General features: G+C 36.3%; 1 protein-coding gene and 1 pseudogene across 1 annotated transcript; one reads left to right on the forward strand and one right to left on the reverse strand.

The window, feature by feature from the left end:
• Positions 1–1,531, forward strand: LOC113071497 (mesoderm posterior protein 1-like). The gene is made up of 2 exons (XM_026244844.1): positions 1–742; positions 1,265–1,531. Exons 1-2 carry the CDS (start codon positions 128–130, stop codon positions 1,349–1,351), a joined length of 702 nt encoding a protein of 233 aa, XP_026100629.1. The 5' UTR covers positions 1–127; the 3' UTR covers positions 1,352–1,531.
• Positions 1,527–19,092, reverse strand: LOC113071499 (aminopeptidase N-like; annotated as a pseudogene).
• Positions 19,093–19,604: the final 512 nt, after the last annotated feature.

The following is a 19,604-nucleotide window of genomic DNA, read 5'->3' on the forward strand; positions in this document are numbered from 1 at the left end:
CCTCTCAAGTACTGACTGGGATCCACTGAGGTGCCAACTCACACCTCACAGAGGATATATACAGCAGGAGCGCGCTCCTCCAGAAACCACAGCCTCATTCAGCAGAGAATTCCCCAAATCTGCAGCCATGGATATCTCCAGCTCTTCTCTTCAGCTCCAAGACAGCAGCGCTTCCAAGTTTGACTGCGAGAACCTTCTGGATCAGAGCTACGCTGTATCAGATGCGGGATACTACAGCGCCTGCAGCAGCCTGTCTCCAACCTCTTCCCTCGATTCCTGCGGCTTCTCCCCTCCGGCTAACCCTAGCAGAGCGGGACAGGACATACTGCAGATCTTCCCTCATGACAGCATCACCACCCAGGAGAAGAGCAAGGTCCAGCCCCCCAAGAGAACCGGACGGCCAAGGTCAAAATTCCCTGGAGTGAAGCGGCAAACGGCAAGTGAACGTGAGAAGCTGAGGATGAGAGATCTGACGAAAGCTCTTCATCACCTCAGGACGTACCTGCCTCCATCAGTGGCTCCTGTCGGAAAAACCTTGACCAAGATCGAGACGCTGCGGCTCACTATCCAGTACATCTCCTGCCTGTCCGCTCAGCTGGAACTCAGTGAAGACGAGGAACATCGTGGATCTCAGGCCGAGGTCAACGCTGCGTCAACCATCTTCGACAGCTTCACTGCGACCCCTTCAGATCCTTTCAGAAGTTTCCCAGCTCAGCAGTTCCCATCTATGACCTGTTCTCAGGTGTGTGCATGGTACTCCAACAGTATTTAGATACTATTTTAGATAATAATATTTATTATTACATTTAAATACAAAATAAATACAGACTTTATAGGAAATGTTATACTTAAGGGTTTTTTTGTGTGTAAAACTGATATACTATTATAGCGTTGTTCTATTTTTTTTACATGTTTATTAGATTTGGGGATTTTTTCTATATAGTTATTATTATTATTATTATTTATTTATTTATTCAAGTTGTTAGGTTTATTTAGTTTCCCAGGGACCAGGCTTTTAATTTATAAAAAAATATATATATTTTTTTAACATTTATTTTAAGTAAAAGAAAAATTATGGGTTTGGTTTTAGATTTAGTTTACTATAATAAACCTGGTTATTGTGATGTGTTATATATATATAACATATGTTTCCATAATAATAATAATAATAATAATTCAATTCTTTGCATTTTAACAATTTAATAGAGTAATAAAAAATGCTCCTGTTCTCTTTCTTAATTTGATCTGTATTTTATTCTTCCAGACTCCAGTCGAAGGTGATTTCCTTTCAATCCCAGCTCCAGAATTTTGGTTTCTCGAGCAGGACAATTCATTCCATGGACAGTGCTGATCAAAATGGTCTGAAATGCACAATCTTAATGCAGATATCAATTTGCATTTAATGTTTGTACAATAATGAAAATGAAAGACTATATTTGTAAATGTTTGTACAGCTATTTATATTTTTCTATGTTTCAAAATATATTAATATTTATGAATTTTCTGGAAAATAAAGCCTTGGAATGTCACTTTTTTCATCACTTTTGTGATTTGTTTTTTATTGTTACATACAAATGATTTCAATATTATGCTCTTTAAACAATGTACAACACAAAGCAGATCCAGTTAAGCAGCATCCTAATGAGAGACAGCTGTGACGGTCACTCCATCCCGCTGTAATTCACACATTTAAGGAAACAGCCCTGCAGAGGGAGCATTAATGTGGGAAGTAAAGTAAACTAACTCTCACAGCTGAGCTCCTTTAATGCCCCTTAGACCTTAAATGAAGCTCTGTGGGACTCTTCTTCTGAAATGCAAGATCTGATGCCTCTTACAAGCCAAAAAGATAAACTGACTTGTTTCCTGATACCTTAAATTGTCTCGAGGTACTAGGAAAAGTTCACCCCAAAATGAAAAATTGCTGAATATTCCATTGGATCATCCCAGATGAGTTTTCTTTGTTCATTGAAACAGATTTAGAGGAATCTAGCATTATATCACTTGCTCACTAATGTATCTTCTGAAGTGAATGGGTGCCGTCAGAATGAGAGTCCAAACAGCTGATAAAAACAACACAAATATCCACCAGTAATCAACAGAACTCTAGTCCATAAATTAACAAATGAAGTGAAAAGCTGTGTGTTTGTAAGAAACAAATCCATAATTAAGTCCTTTTAACTTTAAACCATAATTTCTGGCTAAAATACAAGTCCATAATAACCCTTCCTCCATTCTGACGGCACCCATTCACTGCAGAGGATCCATTGATGATCAAGTGATGTAATGATAAATTTCTCTAAATCTCTTCCGATGAAGAAACAAGCTCATCTACATCTTGGACAAAGACTACACAGCAATAATACAAATGCTGTGACTGCATTAAAGATATTAATAGCACCATTAGTGACGTGAGTGACAGCTGTTCTTCGATGTCCGTTTCTGTGTGGTAAAAGTCGTAAGATTCCTGAAGGTGACGATTCTGCAGCTGCTTTCAGACACCATGATAATGAATCACTTCCTCATCCTCCCTTCCTGCCATTTGTCCTGTCTTGTCTACTTCCTCTGTTGAGGCCATAATGACACAGAAGAACCGACCATGTTCATCTAGTTGTAGAAACAAAGAAGAACTGACCACGTTCATCTAGATATTCTAGAAACAAGAAGTCCTGTAATGTGCCGTTACAATTACTGAAGGTCCACTGTGGATGCTGTTAGTTCATCTTTCATAAGCAGTATGTGCAAAAGCAGTATTTTTCCCATTCATTTCCTCCATAGGTTTTTCAAAAACAATTAAAACGACAAGCTTTTGATTTCAGGTTGACATTCATAAAAAGAAAAAAGCCAACAAAACTACTTGTTCTATGAAGAATTGCCAATAAATCATTAATGAAAAAATGATCATCATAAATGACAATACACTATCAAACTGATGATTTTGAATATAAAATATATTTGATGTTTATTGCTAAATATTTAAATGCATACAAACATTTTTTAAGCGAAGGAAAATTGACATCATAATTATAAACAACCATTATAACATACTGCAGAATATTTAATCACTCTTATTTACTAATTAAAGGCACAGAACGGCTGATAAACGGACTTGATGAGAAAATGTCTGTATTTGTTTTCAAAACATAAATAAATGGCATACTCATGTTAGTATGAAAATATTCTCCAGAAACATTGATAATGAGAGTGATTGATTAGGCTGATTGTTGAGTCAGCCAGTTCATCACGTTTGCTTTGTTTTCAGAAACCCATTTCACGTTGGCTTTTGTCTGTTCAATGGCCTGCTCTATTGCGTGCATACCAAAACTAAAACCGCTTGCTTCGATGTCCTCTTTAAATCTCTGCAACTGTGATTTGTAAAAAAAAAAAAAAAAAAAAAAAAAAAAAAAAAAGGGATGAGTCACACATTTTCATATTTTCTATTTATGGTTTATGTCTACCAAACATAATTTTTTTTAAAGATATAAGATAAGATATTTCTTAAATATATACATATATGTGTATCTACATAATAAATATACACATGCATATATTATATAATCAAATGTTTTGGATGTGATTATTTACGATTAATCATTTTTAATCATTTGACAGCACTACTAATATTATATATATATATATATATATATATATATATATATATATATATATATATATATATATATATATATATATATATATATATATATTCCATACATACACTTTTTAAAAGTCTGAGGTCAGTAAGATTTTTTAGAAGTTAATAATTTGAAATAAAAGCAAAGATACACTCAAGTGATCAAAAGTGACAGTCAAAACATTTAAAAGTCACAAAAGATTTATATTTCAAATAAGTGCTGTTCTTTTGAACTTTCCATTCAGCATAGAATAAAAATGTCTCTTGGGTTCCAGAAAAAAATATTAAGCACAACTGTTTTATCATTGGTAATAATAATAATAATAATAATAATAATAATAATAATAAATATTACTCGAGCCTTGCCATCAAATGAATAAATTACAAATTTAAAATAGTATTGCAAATGAAAATAATGATTTTCTACTGTAATAGTTTCGCAATTACTATTTTTTACTATTTTATCAATAAAATAAACTGTATTTTGATGAGGCGTTCAAAAACATTTGAAAAATCATACCGGCCCTAGACATTTAAACAGAAGTGTAATCATATTTGTTTTGCATTTGCAAATAAAACTTCTTATTCAAATGGCTCAAACCTGTTGCAGTTCAAATTTTGTAGAAAACTTTTTTGTGATGCCTTGGATAAGTCTTCCAAAAAAGAAGAATCCATCATCATAACTGTGGAGATCACATGATAAAACGTATCAGTAGAGGTTATAAATATACACTGAGAAAGAAAGAAGGAAAAACAGTGCTTACTCTTCAGTTAAACGTTTCCAGTTGGCTCTGATAAAGTCCCAAACCAACGGCTGCCCTATTACATTGCCTGAAATATACACAATGGCGGAGGTAACGTCCTGCTTCCTGACCAGATTTGGGTCTGTTGTGAATTCCAGGTACCTTCAGAAAACAGGCAATTAAATGAGTATTCATTACATTAAACCATTAAAATAAATACATTAAAATAAACAGACTTCCATCATATAGCATTTACGGTATACACGACCATTCACAAGTTTGGGTCAGTAAGACATTTTAAAACTAGCCTCTTATGCTCATAAAAGCTGCATTTCTTTGATCATAAAATACAGTGAAATCATTGCAAATATTGCAATTTAAAAGAACTGTTTTACGTTTGAATATATCTTAAAATGTTATTTATTCCTATGATGCAAAGCTGAATTTCCAGCATCTTCCCATAATTCCCATACGCTGATTTGCTGCTCAAAAAGCATTAACTATTGTCGAATTATAATTTTTATGATTCTCTGATTAATAGAAAGTTAAAAAGAAAACCATTTTTTTAAATGGAATGTCTTTACTGTCACGTTTGATCAATTTAAAGCATTACCTTTTTTTTTTTTTGGTGGTTTATGTTGTAAGATGCAGTATATAGGACTCACCTGTTTAACAGCCAGGACTCTCTAGTGCATGACAGACCAAATAACAGCTTCCTCGCCTCTGCAGCAATGGTACAGTTCCTGAACATCTGCCATCCGAAATCCCACTCTTCAACACCACCAGCGGCAATGGCAGTGCAGTACACAGTGGTCTTCAGATTTGGGGCAATTCTTAAGAGAGAAATAAATAAATAAATAAATAAATAAATAAATAAATAAATAAATATTGAATGGAACTGAACCAAACCAGAAAGATCTGAAGTGAACTGATTTGAATTAAACTGAACAATATCTGAATGAACAGAACTAGAAAGACCTGAGATTGTTTTAACTGAATTCTGAATTGAACTGAATTAAATTTGACTTGCTGAACTAAACTAAAATCTGTGACATCAATAGACTTAGAAAGATCTTTACTGGAACTGAATTGAATTAAACTCCCATAAAAAGATTTAAAAAGAACTAGAAATAAGTGAGAACTGAATTGTGACTTAAACTGAATCAAATTTATTAACTGAACTAAACTAAAATCAGTGGCATGGACTGGACTGAACTAAATTCAGAGTGGAACTGAACTGAACTCCTAGATATAGAATAAACTGCACTGAAATGGCTTGAAATGAATTCTGACTTGAATTAAAAGAAAATGTACTGAATTCAACTAAAATCAAGAGCTAAAGGGGGAATTAAAGGGATAGTTCACCCAATGATTTACTTCCCTCAAGCCATCGGTGTGGATGACTTTCATCTATCAGATGAATACAATCAGAATTATATTTGAAAAATGATGGCAGCGAATGAGGGTTGAGAATTTGAAGACAAAAAAAGTACATCATAAAATGTTCTCGACATGGATCTGTGGGAAGCTATAAAGGTCTTCTGAAGCGAAGCAATGCATTTGTGTAAGAAAAATTTCCATACTTAAAACTTTATAAATCGTAATCTCTAATCCAACCCCCATTCACATTTCATTTTTGGGTGAAATAGCCCTTTAATTGAACTTGGCTCCCATAAAGAGATTGAAAATAATTCAAAAGAAGTGAATTGAACTGACTTAAACTGAATACTGATTTGAATTGCACTGAATGAAACCGATTAGCTGAACTAAACTAAGATTAATGGCATGAATGGACCTAGAAAGAGATGAACTGGCATGAATTGAATTCAGAGTGGAACTGAATCACTGAACTGAACTAGATTCAAGTGAATCAGCAGAATAAGAAAGAGCTGATCTGAACTGGTATGAACTGAATTCAGATTTCAGACTGAGAGAAGTGGTTTTCATACGGGTTACTCTCAGGGTTCTTCATCCACTGTCTGTACCACATGCTAGTGAGCTCTGAACATCCTTTCACTCCAGTTTTGCAGGCCATTAAGATTGCATTTACTTGGTTGTATCTAAAAACAGAAGTCACACAAACAATATTTTAGTTAAATTTCCCCTATAGTGAACATCCCTTATATGACTATTTTTTTATGCAAAAACAGAAGTGTTATGTAACTTCTCTTTTAAAGGGTTCATATCATGCTTTTTTCCCCTTTGAGGTCCACTTAGTTTTTTCTCTAGTAATAACGGTTATAACTGTTATAATTTAGTCTTTCATGACCATATTTCACCCCCGTCTCTGAAACGAGCTGTTTTTGCGGTTGTGCCTATATCACTTCTAAGTAAACATCCTCTTTGCATGGAAAATTACCTGTGGTTAGCACAAGCTCTGCCAGATTAACCTACACTTGATTCATATTTACCACATTAGTCTTGTGTTTGTGAATAGCATATCATTTCCTCAGTACTTCACTGTGGTAATGTTAAAGTGTGTATGTGGGTGGTCATTTCTTCTTGTGGCCTGTCTGACGTCAATACAGAACAAGCAATGAGGAGAAAGTTTTCACAGTAGCCTACTTTAACTTTTTCCAAAAATCAAGAACAATTTGATTTCTCATGATGTGACCCCTTTAAAATTCTTCATAACAGCTTCATGCTTTTCATAAAGTTAAATTATTTTAATTAAAGTTGTAAGTGATTGTGGTGGCTCATTGTGGTGTCACTAATATTTAGAATAAACTGTGAACAAAGTGATGGTGTATTTACTGGTCCATGTATCTTGGAGGTTTCTGAGTCCAGTTTGATGTGATAACTTTGAAGTGGTCAAAAAGAGGCTGCACCTTTCTCCGCAGGTAACTCTGCAGTGTTGTAAAGAAATGTATAAATGATATATACTGTATATATATATATATATATATATATATATATATATTAGGGGTGTAACGGTTCACAAAATTCACGGTTCGGTTCGGTTCAATACACTGATGTCACGGTTCGGTTCGGTACGGTTCGGTACGTTTTAGATACAGCAAAAAGAAAAAATTGGCAGATAAATTTCCTTGATTTTTTAAAAAATGTTTTATTTATTAAAACTAACAAAGTATGTGTTTTTTTTTACATTGAACAATGATGGAGCTATTCTTTACCCATCTTCTATGGTGTTTTCTTAGCAGCATACTGTATAAAACAAAAATAGCTCCTTATAAAAAAATTTTAAAAATTAAATGTAATATTGTTGTAGTGGTTATGAACAAATACAAAGATGTAAGTCTTTTTATATGGAACTCTATAACTCTTTATATTGAGTGTGTTTTTACTCAGTTGGTTCTCTATTTGGGCTTATGTTTTTTGGAACAAAGCAGGAATTACGGTCTGTCTGAAATGGGCTCGTGAAGGAATATTGTAATGGGGCTCAATTACATTAAGCATGTTCTTAAAACCTGCGTTTTCCACTACAGAGTAAGGTCTCATATCCGCGGCTATAACGTAAATGCACCATTCGCTGCGGTGATGTCCGTATACGGAGCCCGGGACGTCACCTGTAGGAGAAAAAAAAAGCAATCCGTGGCGACGGTTTTGCAATCCGTCCCCTCAGTTTATAAACCGTACTCACGAATTCATAAACTGTTCACTCGATTTAACAAATCGTGCCCACGGATTAACAAACCGTGCCCACGAATTTCCAATCCGTGCACTTAGATTTTGTAAACCGTACCCTCGGTTTTTGAATCCGTACCCACGAATTCATAATCCGTGCGCACGCTTTCGCAATCCGTTCCCTCGGATTTGTAAACCGTACTCACGGATTCATGCAGCAAACTCCTACGTGTTAACATACAGTTTTATTGAATATTATTATGTGGAATAGGTTTACAGCAAAGTGTCTTAAGTGATTCTCTATCAAGTGTAGTACGAGGTGGAATACAAAGATTTAATAAGAAAGATGTGCATTAAAATCTTGTTCAATTGCTGATAATCTATAATAGCACTTGATTATTATTGTGCAATAAACCTGGCATTGTGACTGACTCTGGAGTAATTTTTTCCTCTTTTGTAAGTTATTTTGGATAAAAGATTCTTATGCATAACCTGTTTAATAATATATAATAATGATACAAATAAAAATAAAGTTATTTTTTATAATTTTAATTTGTAGGCTAAATAAATGAGTACAAGACAGTAAAAATATTTGTCATAAAATAATTTGTGAATTGCTTTATTTTTAAATAACCTTTGGACAGTTTTGGAAATGCTTGTGTACAATTCTTTCTTAACATGAAGACTTATTTTTGTGATTTTATTATACTAAGCTCCACCCACCTCACCCCACCTGCCGGAGTTAGATGCATGTTTCACTGTTAAGTGTAAAATGCGTGTCAGTTTTCAAATCCGAGGGAACGGATTGCGAAAGCGTGCGCACGGATTATGAATTCGTGGGTACGGATTCAAAAACCGAGGGTACGGTTTACACAATCTAAACGCACGGACTGGGAATTCGTGGGCACGGTTTGTTAATCCTGGGTACGATTTGTTAAACCGAGTGAACAGTTTATTAATTCATGAGCACGGTTTATAAACTGAGGGGACGGATTGCAAAACCGTCGCCACGGATTGATGTTTTTTCTCTCCTACAGGTGACGTGCGGGGCTCGTAGTACCGAGCCTTCAGCGCGTACTGAGTGAGCGAGCGCCTGACTGAGTAGCCTAACATAAACATATAAGTTGGTGTTTTTTTTTCTTCGGGGGTGTCAGGGGCATTGCCTGTTACGTCGTTTGGGTTATTGGGCTACCTTGTTGAACGCATAACATTATATTTCACACACCTTTTTTTATTTTCCAAATTTAATTAATTAGTCCAACGAACCGTTCGGTACATAATGCGTACCGCGTACCGAACCGAAAGCCTCGTACCGAACGGTTCAATACGAATACGCGTATCGTTACACCCCTAATATATATATATATATGTGTGATACAGATATGTTATATTTTGTAATAAGTAAACAAAGATACCTGCAAAGGTCCATAGACTTCTGTTCGGTCAAACATGAGGAAAAGTACTGTAAATTGCTAATTGCAGATTCCCACGGTATGTACTCCTTCTCCTCGTACAGATACTCGGTTGTTCTCAGAGCCAAGGTTATGCTGATTATCTGTGCCCTACGAATAATCATATTCAGATTCCCAATAATGTCATTATTTACAGCCAGTTCATTTTGTCCACTGATGAAATATATTTGCAGCAAGAGCTTACCTCGCCAAATTAAATGCATCATCTATGATCTGGCCCCTATTAAGAACTGGAATAATCTATGTGAGAACAGGGAAATAACAAATGTTATTCTATGTTATTATATATATATATATATATGGATGCTAAATGGATCATTTGTGATGCTTACTTTAAACTGATTATTTTGGGGATTTTATTCAGGTATGCTTCTTTGATGCTCAATGTTTAAAATGAAATGAAAGGTAATGAGCGACTTACTTTATGATTTGTAGTCAGTTGTTTGAGGAGACGTTCCCAGTTCTGGGGATCATAATTAACCCTGTAGTATCCCGTGACATTCAGGTTGGCCAATAACCAGTCTGTTTCAGTCTTCATGGGTTCGTATGAAGCTGTTTTATTACGCAGCCAGTGCTGGCCCATGTTTTGGCCATTCTTCATCCATTTGATTGGCACAATCCATTCATAACTGCAATCATTTTTGAACATACACTCAGTATACTTTAAAAGGACAGGACTCTGTTGGCACATTTGTCAGCGTAAACATACTTGTAGTCAGATGGCTTGTACACTACTGCCTCTGGGTGTATCAGGAAGTGCTGCTGAGAGATACTTCCTGTTCGAGTGTCAATAGTTACGACAGGGAAACCCATCTGAAGAATCCAGCGATTCATGATTTCATTGACTGAGTCTGGGAGCTGGATTCCCGAATCTGCATCTACAACCTAAAAAAAAAAAAAATTGTCGTTGTAAACACAAACAGACTCACACTAATATTTATTGATTCCATTGCATTATTTTTGCAACTTACTTCCTGCAGTTTCTTCCAAAGATCTGTGTACACAGTGTTGCTGAATGCATACTCTTGCAAATAGTACTGTGGAAATCATACACGGTGGTTAGACTGTGAAAAAGCCAGTCGAATGAACACATCATAATGCCTCAAACTTTAAATCCCCAAACCCTTCAGACATACATGAAGTCCTTTAGCAAAGACAGACTCTGTCAGAAACTCAGAAAGCATTCTCAGGACTGCAGCCCCCTGAAACGACAGCATTAAATTAATGCTGAAATATGACACTGTTTAATAGTGATATTTCAAGCTGTCTTTAGCACAACCTTGCTATACGTGATGGTATCAAATAGCTGATTGATCTGATCAGGTGTGATGATTTCGTCTTCTCGTGAAGAAAGGGGGTGGGAGGAAACAAGAGAGTCGACGGCAAACGCTCTCTGAACCTGTTGCTGCACCATCAGCTCTTTCTTCAGGAGAGAAAAGACAGTTCATTTTGTGTGCCTTGACAGAGGGCAGGTGGCAAAATATATATATATATATATATCTAAAAAACTTACAATATTCCAGGTGGGTTCAGCATAATCAGCTCCAAGATATGAAACATAACTTGCAAAACCTTCATTGAGCCACAGGTCGTTCCACCATCTCATGGTCACGAGGTTTCCAAACCACTAGTCAATATATTAACTCATATAAATTAATTTGATTTAGTTAAATAGCACTATTTTTAGAAAGAAAAAAAAAACATAGACACATGCTCTACATACCATGTGTGCAAGTTCATGTGCGATTACAGTGACCACCCATTCTTTATCTTCATTAGAGGACACTTTAGGATCATAGAAAAGTGATTGCTCTCTGTAAGTGACCAGACCCCAGTTTTCCATTGCTCCAGCAGCAAAATCAGGCAATGCAACTTGGTCTATGGAGAAGAAAGTATTAGTCTGACTGCTATTAGTGTTAATGGATTGATGTCAAGGATTTAGGAAAGAGGACCAAATTGCAGTGAGATATAACAAGGGTTTATTGACAAAAGACTGATACAAGAGGGTGGTGAAGTGCACAAGATGCCACAACAGGAACAGCTAGGGAATGCCACTGGGAAGGCTTCAGAATACTTTGGCAACAGAGGGGGCAGCAAGACCAGGCTAATAGAGAAGACCGCACAAGGCACCATAGAGCAGAGCTCAGGAACTTGTTGACCACAGACTCTGAGACAGACCAAATGCCAGGCAGGTTGAACCAGGACAGGACACATGGGCACAGGTCAAGAACTTGAACACAAGACTAGACCGGACAAAGCTCCACAAAAACACAAATTAAACTCAAGACAAGGAAAAATATAGACCAGTGAACTAATAAAAGGTTAAAGTAACAAAGTAAGAAATTACCAATTTAACCAACTCAGAATAAAACAAACAAAGCCAAGAATCAAGACTAGAAAAACTAAATATTACAAATAAAAGCAAAAGGCAAGAACAAACAAATTACTAAAACAAGGAGCAAGACAAGAACATGAAATTACAAGGACTAGACAAAACAAGGGCACAAGACCAACCAGACAGGGAGACATGGACAAATATTCAGACAGAGACAGAGGGGGTGTGAATGACCACGATCCAGCAAACACAAAAGTGTAAGGTGCACTATAATTAGGGAGGAAAACACATGAGGGACAGGTGAGCACAATTAGACCAACTAGGCTAACAAGAGGGTGTGGTAAAGAGGAAACAAGGAGGAGGGGCTAAAGGAGCACATGGCCGAGAAAATAACTTAACAAGGCCATGTGCTGACACTAGACACAGGAAACAAAAACATAAAACAAAGTGACAGTCCAAAACCCTGAAAACTGAGACCCAAAGTTTGAAACTCTCACCTGATTTGGATAGAGGGTATGTGGTGTTGTAATATTTTTCTAAAAACTTCAAAATAGGGAATGTCACATTGAGGGCATAATCTCCATGACCACTTTCAATGGCTTCTCTACGTCCCCATATTCTGATCTAAAAAGACAAATAAATTCATGCATGTTGCTAAAAATAATGGAAATTATGTAATAGAAATCAGTATATTTAATACCCATTTTTAATTTTATATCTTCATTTCAAATACATGTATAAAAGGAAAGAAGGGAGCAAGAGAGAGAGTTGGTCTTGAATGTCTACCAAAACATTGGCCTCTAGTGGGGATTGTATTTTGGTAAATTCGCTGACGATAAAGGCCAGCAGATATGTTGACATTTTCTGAGTTGGCTCAAATCTGGTCTGTAAAACTTCTTTACTGTCTATAGTGATGCGTTCAGTGCCTAAGGGAAAATCAGAAGATGAGGGACGAATTAAAATATGTCCACAGATAAATCCATGAAGTATAGGGTCAAAAGTTGGGGTCTATAAGATTTATATGTGTGTGTGTGTGTATTGCCATTTAATCCTGATGGAAAAGCTGAATTTTCAGTAGCCATGCATTATTCTAGTCTTTGGTGTCACATGATCCTTCAGAAATCATGATCTGATATCTGATTTGGTGATCAAGTAACATTTCTTCTTATGATCAATGTTGAAAACTGGAAACCATGATGGGTTCTTTGTTGATTTTTTGTAACATTCTAAACGTCTTTACTGTCACTTTTGATCAATTTAATGCAATATTGTTAAATAAAAATAATAATAATGCCAAAAAAAAACATTTAAATCCTACTGACCCCAGGCTTTTGAATAGTTTGGAGAAAAAAATAAACTTATTGAAAATAACTGTTTGTATTTTTAAATACTGATGTGAAAATATGGCCTCAGTAAAGCCCCTTTCACACTGCACGTCGGACCCGGCATATTGCCGGAACATTGCCGGGTCGCCTTCTGTGTGAAAGCAAACACGTCCCGGGATTGATTCCGGCATTGAACCTGGGTCGGGGACCTAGTAACATTGCCGGTGTTGTGCCCAATTTTGACCCCCTGACAAATTATTACCACCCTTGGCAGGTTTAGGAGTAGGTTTGGGGGAGGGGTTAGGATTGGGGGTGAGGTTAGGATTAGAAAATCAGGTAGCGATTTGAACGAGGAGGGTAATAATTTGGCAGGGGGTCGAAATTGGGCACAACACCGGGTTCAACCCGGGATGAGCGATGTGTGAACAAAAGCCAGATCTAAAGCCGTGTCGAAGTGATGACTCTTTTACCAGCTGTTCAGAAGGATGATCAACGTTCGCAATGAAAAAATATGTGCAAACTGTAATGAAGCAGAGATCAGTTAGTTCCTCATTTTTCGCGCTGACGCTGAGATCGTTTTCTTGCTTCAGTGAAAGTATAATGTGCCTAACATTTTCGACTCGTACATTACACATCACGCGCTGATGTCACGTGTCGTTACGGGATCCTTACGGGTTGTGTGTGAAAGCACGCACATATCCCGGGTCATCACTGGCAGTGTGAAAGTGCAAAATCTAGCGACCCGGGAACAATTTCCGGAACACTTTACCCGTGTATTTGCAGGATTGGCAGTGTGAAAGGGGCTTAAGTGATTAAAGAGCAAGTTAGAAACCATCAAACAATCAAGGATAGCATTATACAACTTTAATCAATCAATCTGACATAACTAATAAGCTCTAAACTTCAAATTCTTTCAGACTGGTTATATGTCTTCAGCTTCAAAAAGGATTTTGAGCTCAGAATCTCAGATTGCTAATCGTCCCCTTGGAATTATAAGGTCAAAATTATAAAATATCAAAATTGATCTATTCACATATTCTTATTCAGTGCCAACGTATTTACATTATGTGATAGATTTTTTGATGTTGTGTACATTATGGGACTTTTTATTTAAAAACCAATAAGGTTCTAACTACACAGTCGAATGGAACACAAAAATTTTAAAGCTCAATATCTCAAAACTACTCGGAATGCAGATAGAACCTTATAATTCCAAGGGGATGTAATGTGTCTTACTGTTAAGACCACGATGTAGATGTAGTTGTTTTTAACACTATACTATTTTGTTTTATGTTTGTTTGAAATAAAAGTTATGCATCCCCTGTAATCCAGAAGCATATGTGTTATTTCATAATTTAAATTATATTTATTATATACAAGTTATTTCAATTTAAAAAATGGCTTAATTATTTTCTCAATTAACACAAGCAAATCATCCTTATAAAAAAATATGTTAATGATATAAAATATCATCAATCATTAATGTGAGCACTCACCCAGCTCCATGCCATTAGCAAGGGCCACAGTTCCAGGAGGGTGGAGGAGAGTCAGATGGAAGACGGCCTTCATTGACGGCTCATCAAAGCAGGGGAAAGCGTTCCGGGCAGCAGTGGGCTGCATTTGTGTTGTGGCAACAACTCTACCATGATTAAAGTTATCTCAGTTAGACATGCCATTTTTCTAGCTTAGCTTGCAAATGTCTTTATAAGTGAGTGAAGTGAAGTGAAGTGACATTCAGCCAAGTATGGTGGCACATACTCAGAATTTGTGCTCTGCATTTAACCCATCCGAAATGGACACACACACAGAGCAGTGAACACACACACACACACACTATGAGCACACTGTGAGCACACACCCGGAGCAGTGGGCAGCCATTTATGCTGCAGCGCCCGGGGAGCAGTTGGGGGTTCAATGCCTTGCTCAAGGGCACCTAAGTCGTGGTATTGAAGGTGGAGAGAGAGCTGTTAATACACTACCCCCACCCACAATTCCGTCCGGCCCAAGACTAGAACTCACAACCCTTCGATTGGGAGTCTGATGCTCTAACCATTAGGCCACGACTTCCCCACGTGTAGCCAAGGCGTGTAGCCAAGGCGTGTAGCCAAGGCGTGTAGCCAAGGCGTGTAGCCAAGGCGTGTAGCCAAGGCGTGTAGCCAAGCATGGTGACCCATAATCAAAATTTGTGGTCTACATTTAACCCATTCAAGTGCACACATACACCGTGAACACACACCCACAACAGTGGGCAGCCAATGCTGCAGTGATTGGGGAGCTGTTGGGAGCTCAGTGCCTTACTCAAGGGTATCACCTCAGTCGTGGTATTGATGGTGAAGAAAGCTCTGGTCCCCACCTACAATCCTTGCCGGAACTGATACTCGAGCCATGACTTCCCCCTAGCTAAATGTTTTTTTGTTTCATAAATGTTTTGTTCAAAATTCAGTGGAACAAAGGGAACCATCCAGAACGCCTAGTAATTAATTTACATTTTGCATTTAGCAGATGCTTATATCAAATCTTCAATAATTATAACAAACTTATGAATGAATTAAAATAAAATTATAATAATAATTATAAAATGTTACAGAAGTTTCTTATGGTGTGTTTTTATAATTCTTGCAAAACTTTTAAAGCTTCATATATATATATATATATATTATATATATATATATATATATATATATATATATATATATATATATATACATTCAGTTTTGTATTGAGATACATAAAACATTTGTACACCACAGTAGAGCTTAAATCTAAAAGATTATTCAAATTTGTGGGAAAAAACATACAGTTTTTTTAACTGGTTGCAGGATCTAAATACCTATACATAAGTAAACAATAAATAAGCTAAGTTATTTTGTACATAAAGTGTTAGTAAACTACCCACTTAAATAATACATAATTAATTATAAATGGTATCATGTATTATTTTACATTCATAAAATGAATTAAGTTTGTATTATGGTTTCTCATTTAATTAGTTAGTATTATAAGAATTTACTTTTCAACCCTTTCTTATTCAATTAATGTCAGCAGTAATAAAAGTTACGTCTTACTTTTTTACACCATTTTCTGTGTATTGGCTTTTGTAAAATCCTTCTAGATCATCTGACAGCTCTCCATGGAATTCCATGTAGAGCCAATAAGATTTTCCAACTTGTAGTTTTTCTTTCAGCTGAATCACCATGAACTGTGTTTGTGTTTGAAACCAGGTTTTCAGAATGCCCGGAGCGCTTGTCCCTCCCAAACCCGACAGCCTGGCATGGTGCTTCTCCGAGGTCAAGGTCAAGTTCAGCTTATTGGAATGAATAATGATCAGGTTGGTTTCCTTGACGCACGTGAATGCAACTCCAGATTTCCCATTGAAAATGTACATTCCATGCTCGTCCGGCACCAACCGTGGCCAAAGCGTCACGTTGTAGTATTTAGGAAGAAGAGTGTCAGGCAGTCTGTACTTGTCCCAGGGCTCGTTCGATGGAGCTGGGGTGCTGTAGGGAGCTGCAGTCGTCACCGCTTGGGTCCCATTTGTGGACTTTACTTCGTTTCTCCGTTTCTCTTTAGTATAGACCACTGACAAAGAAAAAATGGTGAGGACGGACACAACGCCCAACCCTAATAGCACAAACCCTAAAGGCCTACTGATATAAAAGCCTTTCCCATGACCGCAGAGTTGAAATGAAGTCCCAGGAGTTAATGATGGGGCCAGGACAGGATCAAGTCTGTGCAGACAGTCATGAAGTGCGTGTGATTAAATAGTGGTGACTGTGATGAATCATGCTGTGGTTGTGTCCGTGCCACTTCTGCAGAAAACCGTTAGTCAAGCCCGAAATGTTTGCATAGTTCTCATTTTCAAAATCAACAAAACAATGGCAAATACTGTATGTCTTTAGATTTTACTTTTGATTTTGACTTTGCATGAGACTTTTTGTTTGCCAAGTTAAACTTGGTCAAAGGGCTTATTTGTGATCGTTTCAGAGTAATTACAGTACATTATTCTTGAGTCTTGAAATCGCTTTATGCCCATTCCAAGTTAATATTTTAAATGCTTATGAAGACAGCCACCTTGCTTTCATGTGGTTAAGACAGTGGTTATCAAAGGAAAAGACTCAGCGGATGTCAAGCAGCATCCTTTAACATATTTTGAAGTTAGGTGTCTTTATTGCCAATTGTATAAGCTCTTTCAGAAAAGAGGAAGATGCACACTAAAAATATGCTGACCAAACTAACACAGCTCGAAATTATGATTTCGAAATATCAAAAAATGGGCCTTAAAAACCATTGAAACGTTGTGGTCAGTAAAAAGTCTCTTATGCTCACAGGAGGCTACATTAATTTGATCGGAAAAACAGTAATATTGTGAAATACTATCGCAATTTTTTTTTTTAAGCTATTTTTCTATTATAATATTGTTACAAGTGAGGTAGTGCTAAACGAAAGACAAGTGCTAGAGGAGGATAGTGATCAAATGAGGAGTTTTACTGGATGACGAAGGAGACTAACAGACATATAACTATATTACATTCAGCATTAACATAGACATTCACAGATACATTGACATTCCAGATTGCAACATTCAATCAACGGACGAAAGAAGAACTAAACAGACAGTGTATTTAAGCACACAGAAGGTAATGAGGGACTAGAGACAGGTGGGGAATAATCAATTAACCAAAACAAGGAGGAAGGTGACCAAATAAGGGAACAGAAAGTTCATGAACGTAACAAATATATTTTAAAATGTTATTTATTCCAGTGATGGAAAAGCTGAATTTTTAGCGGCTCAGGTAACATTTCTTATTATTATCAATGTTGAAATCGTCCTGCTTAATATTTTTGTGGAGACATTTTTTTTAAAGGTTCTTCACTGAATAGAAAGTTCAAAAGAACAGTAGATATGTGAATTTACAGTATAAATGTCTTCACTGTAACTTGTGATCAATTAAATTCACTCATTCAATTAAAAATACTGACCCCAAATATTTGAATGGTTGTGTATGCTTATACTTTTTACATATTATCAAAATTGCAGGATGCATTCAATAAGAGCAAATTACTGAATATGAGCACTGAATATGAGCCGATAATGATAATAATAGTGATGCTTGACCACTAATTATACACAAGTTCTGAAACGGGTTCCTGTTTATTCAGTGCTGAGGGATCCACTGTCAGTGTATTTAGTAAAGTCTTTTATGTAAATATCAGAGCACTGATGTGTCCTTGAGTTAATACATTTCTCAGGTTCTCCAGGAGGGCTGTCCCTTTTGTTACGATGCACTTGGGTAAAAACAACCCTGACAAAATACTGTTAGCATCCATTTTATCAGGTTACAGGATAATGAATCACATGAGGCCTGGAAGAAGCATCAGAAGTAAGAAATCATCTGGATTTGAATGACTTGAGGGTGGGTAAGTGGTGACAGAATGATTGTTTTTGAACTTCCAGTTAAAATGACTGAATTACTCACAGAGATGTGAGTTTTACGCTGATCCTGAGAGAAACCACTGCAGAACCGCCTCCTTGTTCATGTAATCATGGCCTGCTGCAACGCTTGAGTTCCTGATTCGAATCTGGTCTCAGCGTTGTCCTTTTGAAAATGTTTAGACTGAACAAAGACAGCAAGGATATGACACTTAAGTCAAGTTATGTCTCATAAGCCTCTCACAGTGCATGCAATAGTTTGCAGAGTGGTTCTAAGGTCAAAGGTCATGTACCTGACTGAGTTCAAATGGTGTGCAGAGCACGTCTTGAATCAATCCGGAGAAAGTGAATGGTCCAGTACCGTACCTGCTGAATAATACCAAAAGTATTATCTCTAGTATTATCTCTAAAAGTATTTCTCTTTATGGTGTCTGGCATACTTACAATTTGAAGAAATAGTCCCAGCTTTGTCCTGACAAAGTCCCACGTCAAAGGTTGGCCTATAATATTACTGCCAATGTACCCAATGGTAGAAGAGGTGTCCTGTTTGCGTATCTTTTCTAGGTTCATAGTATATTCCAGGTACCTTATTAAACATGAAACAATTTAAGTTATAATTCACAGTTCCTAAAGTACTAAAATGCATGTGCACAGACTTATTAGAAATGCATTTCCGACAGATGACTTGTACACCGAGTTTTATATAATAAACATGTTTCTAATTTCTGAATTAAAATGAATTTTGATATTTGTTTAGTGGGGCTTAAAGTAAAAAATGTATTCTCTTAAAAAGTATAATTTAAAAAAGTCCATACATTTTTTTTCCATAATCTTTTATTGTAATACATATAAAGCATAATGCATAATAACATATGAATATTAAGCAGTATTACTATTTGAAAAAAAAAGTGTTAAAATATTTGTGTTATTATATTATAAAACTGGAAATTACATTCAGTGACAATCAGATGCTGTAGGATGCTTAAAAATATCAGAACATGACGTGACAAGTTCTGTTCAGGTTTATTAGGTATAACTCCCAAATGTGTTTGTCATTCAAAAGCTGACATTTTTACATTCCT

Source organism: Carassius auratus, unplaced genomic scaffold, assembly GCF_003368295.1.
Source record: "Carassius auratus strain Wakin unplaced genomic scaffold, ASM336829v1 scaf_tig00007449, whole genome shotgun sequence".
NCBI lineage: Eukaryota > Metazoa > Chordata > Actinopteri > Cypriniformes > Cyprinidae > Carassius > Carassius auratus.

What these genes read in the sequence shown, in the direction of transcription:
- LOC113071497 (XM_026244844.1), top strand. Translation starts at nt 128, where the DNA reads ATGGATATCTCCAGCTCTTCTCTTCAGCTCCAAGACAGCAGCGCTTCC. An exon ending in CATCTATGACCTGTTCTCAG is followed by an intron (nt 743 to 1,264) that starts GTGTGTGCATGG and finishes TTATTCTTCCAG; the next exon opens with ACTCCAGTCGAAGGTGATTT.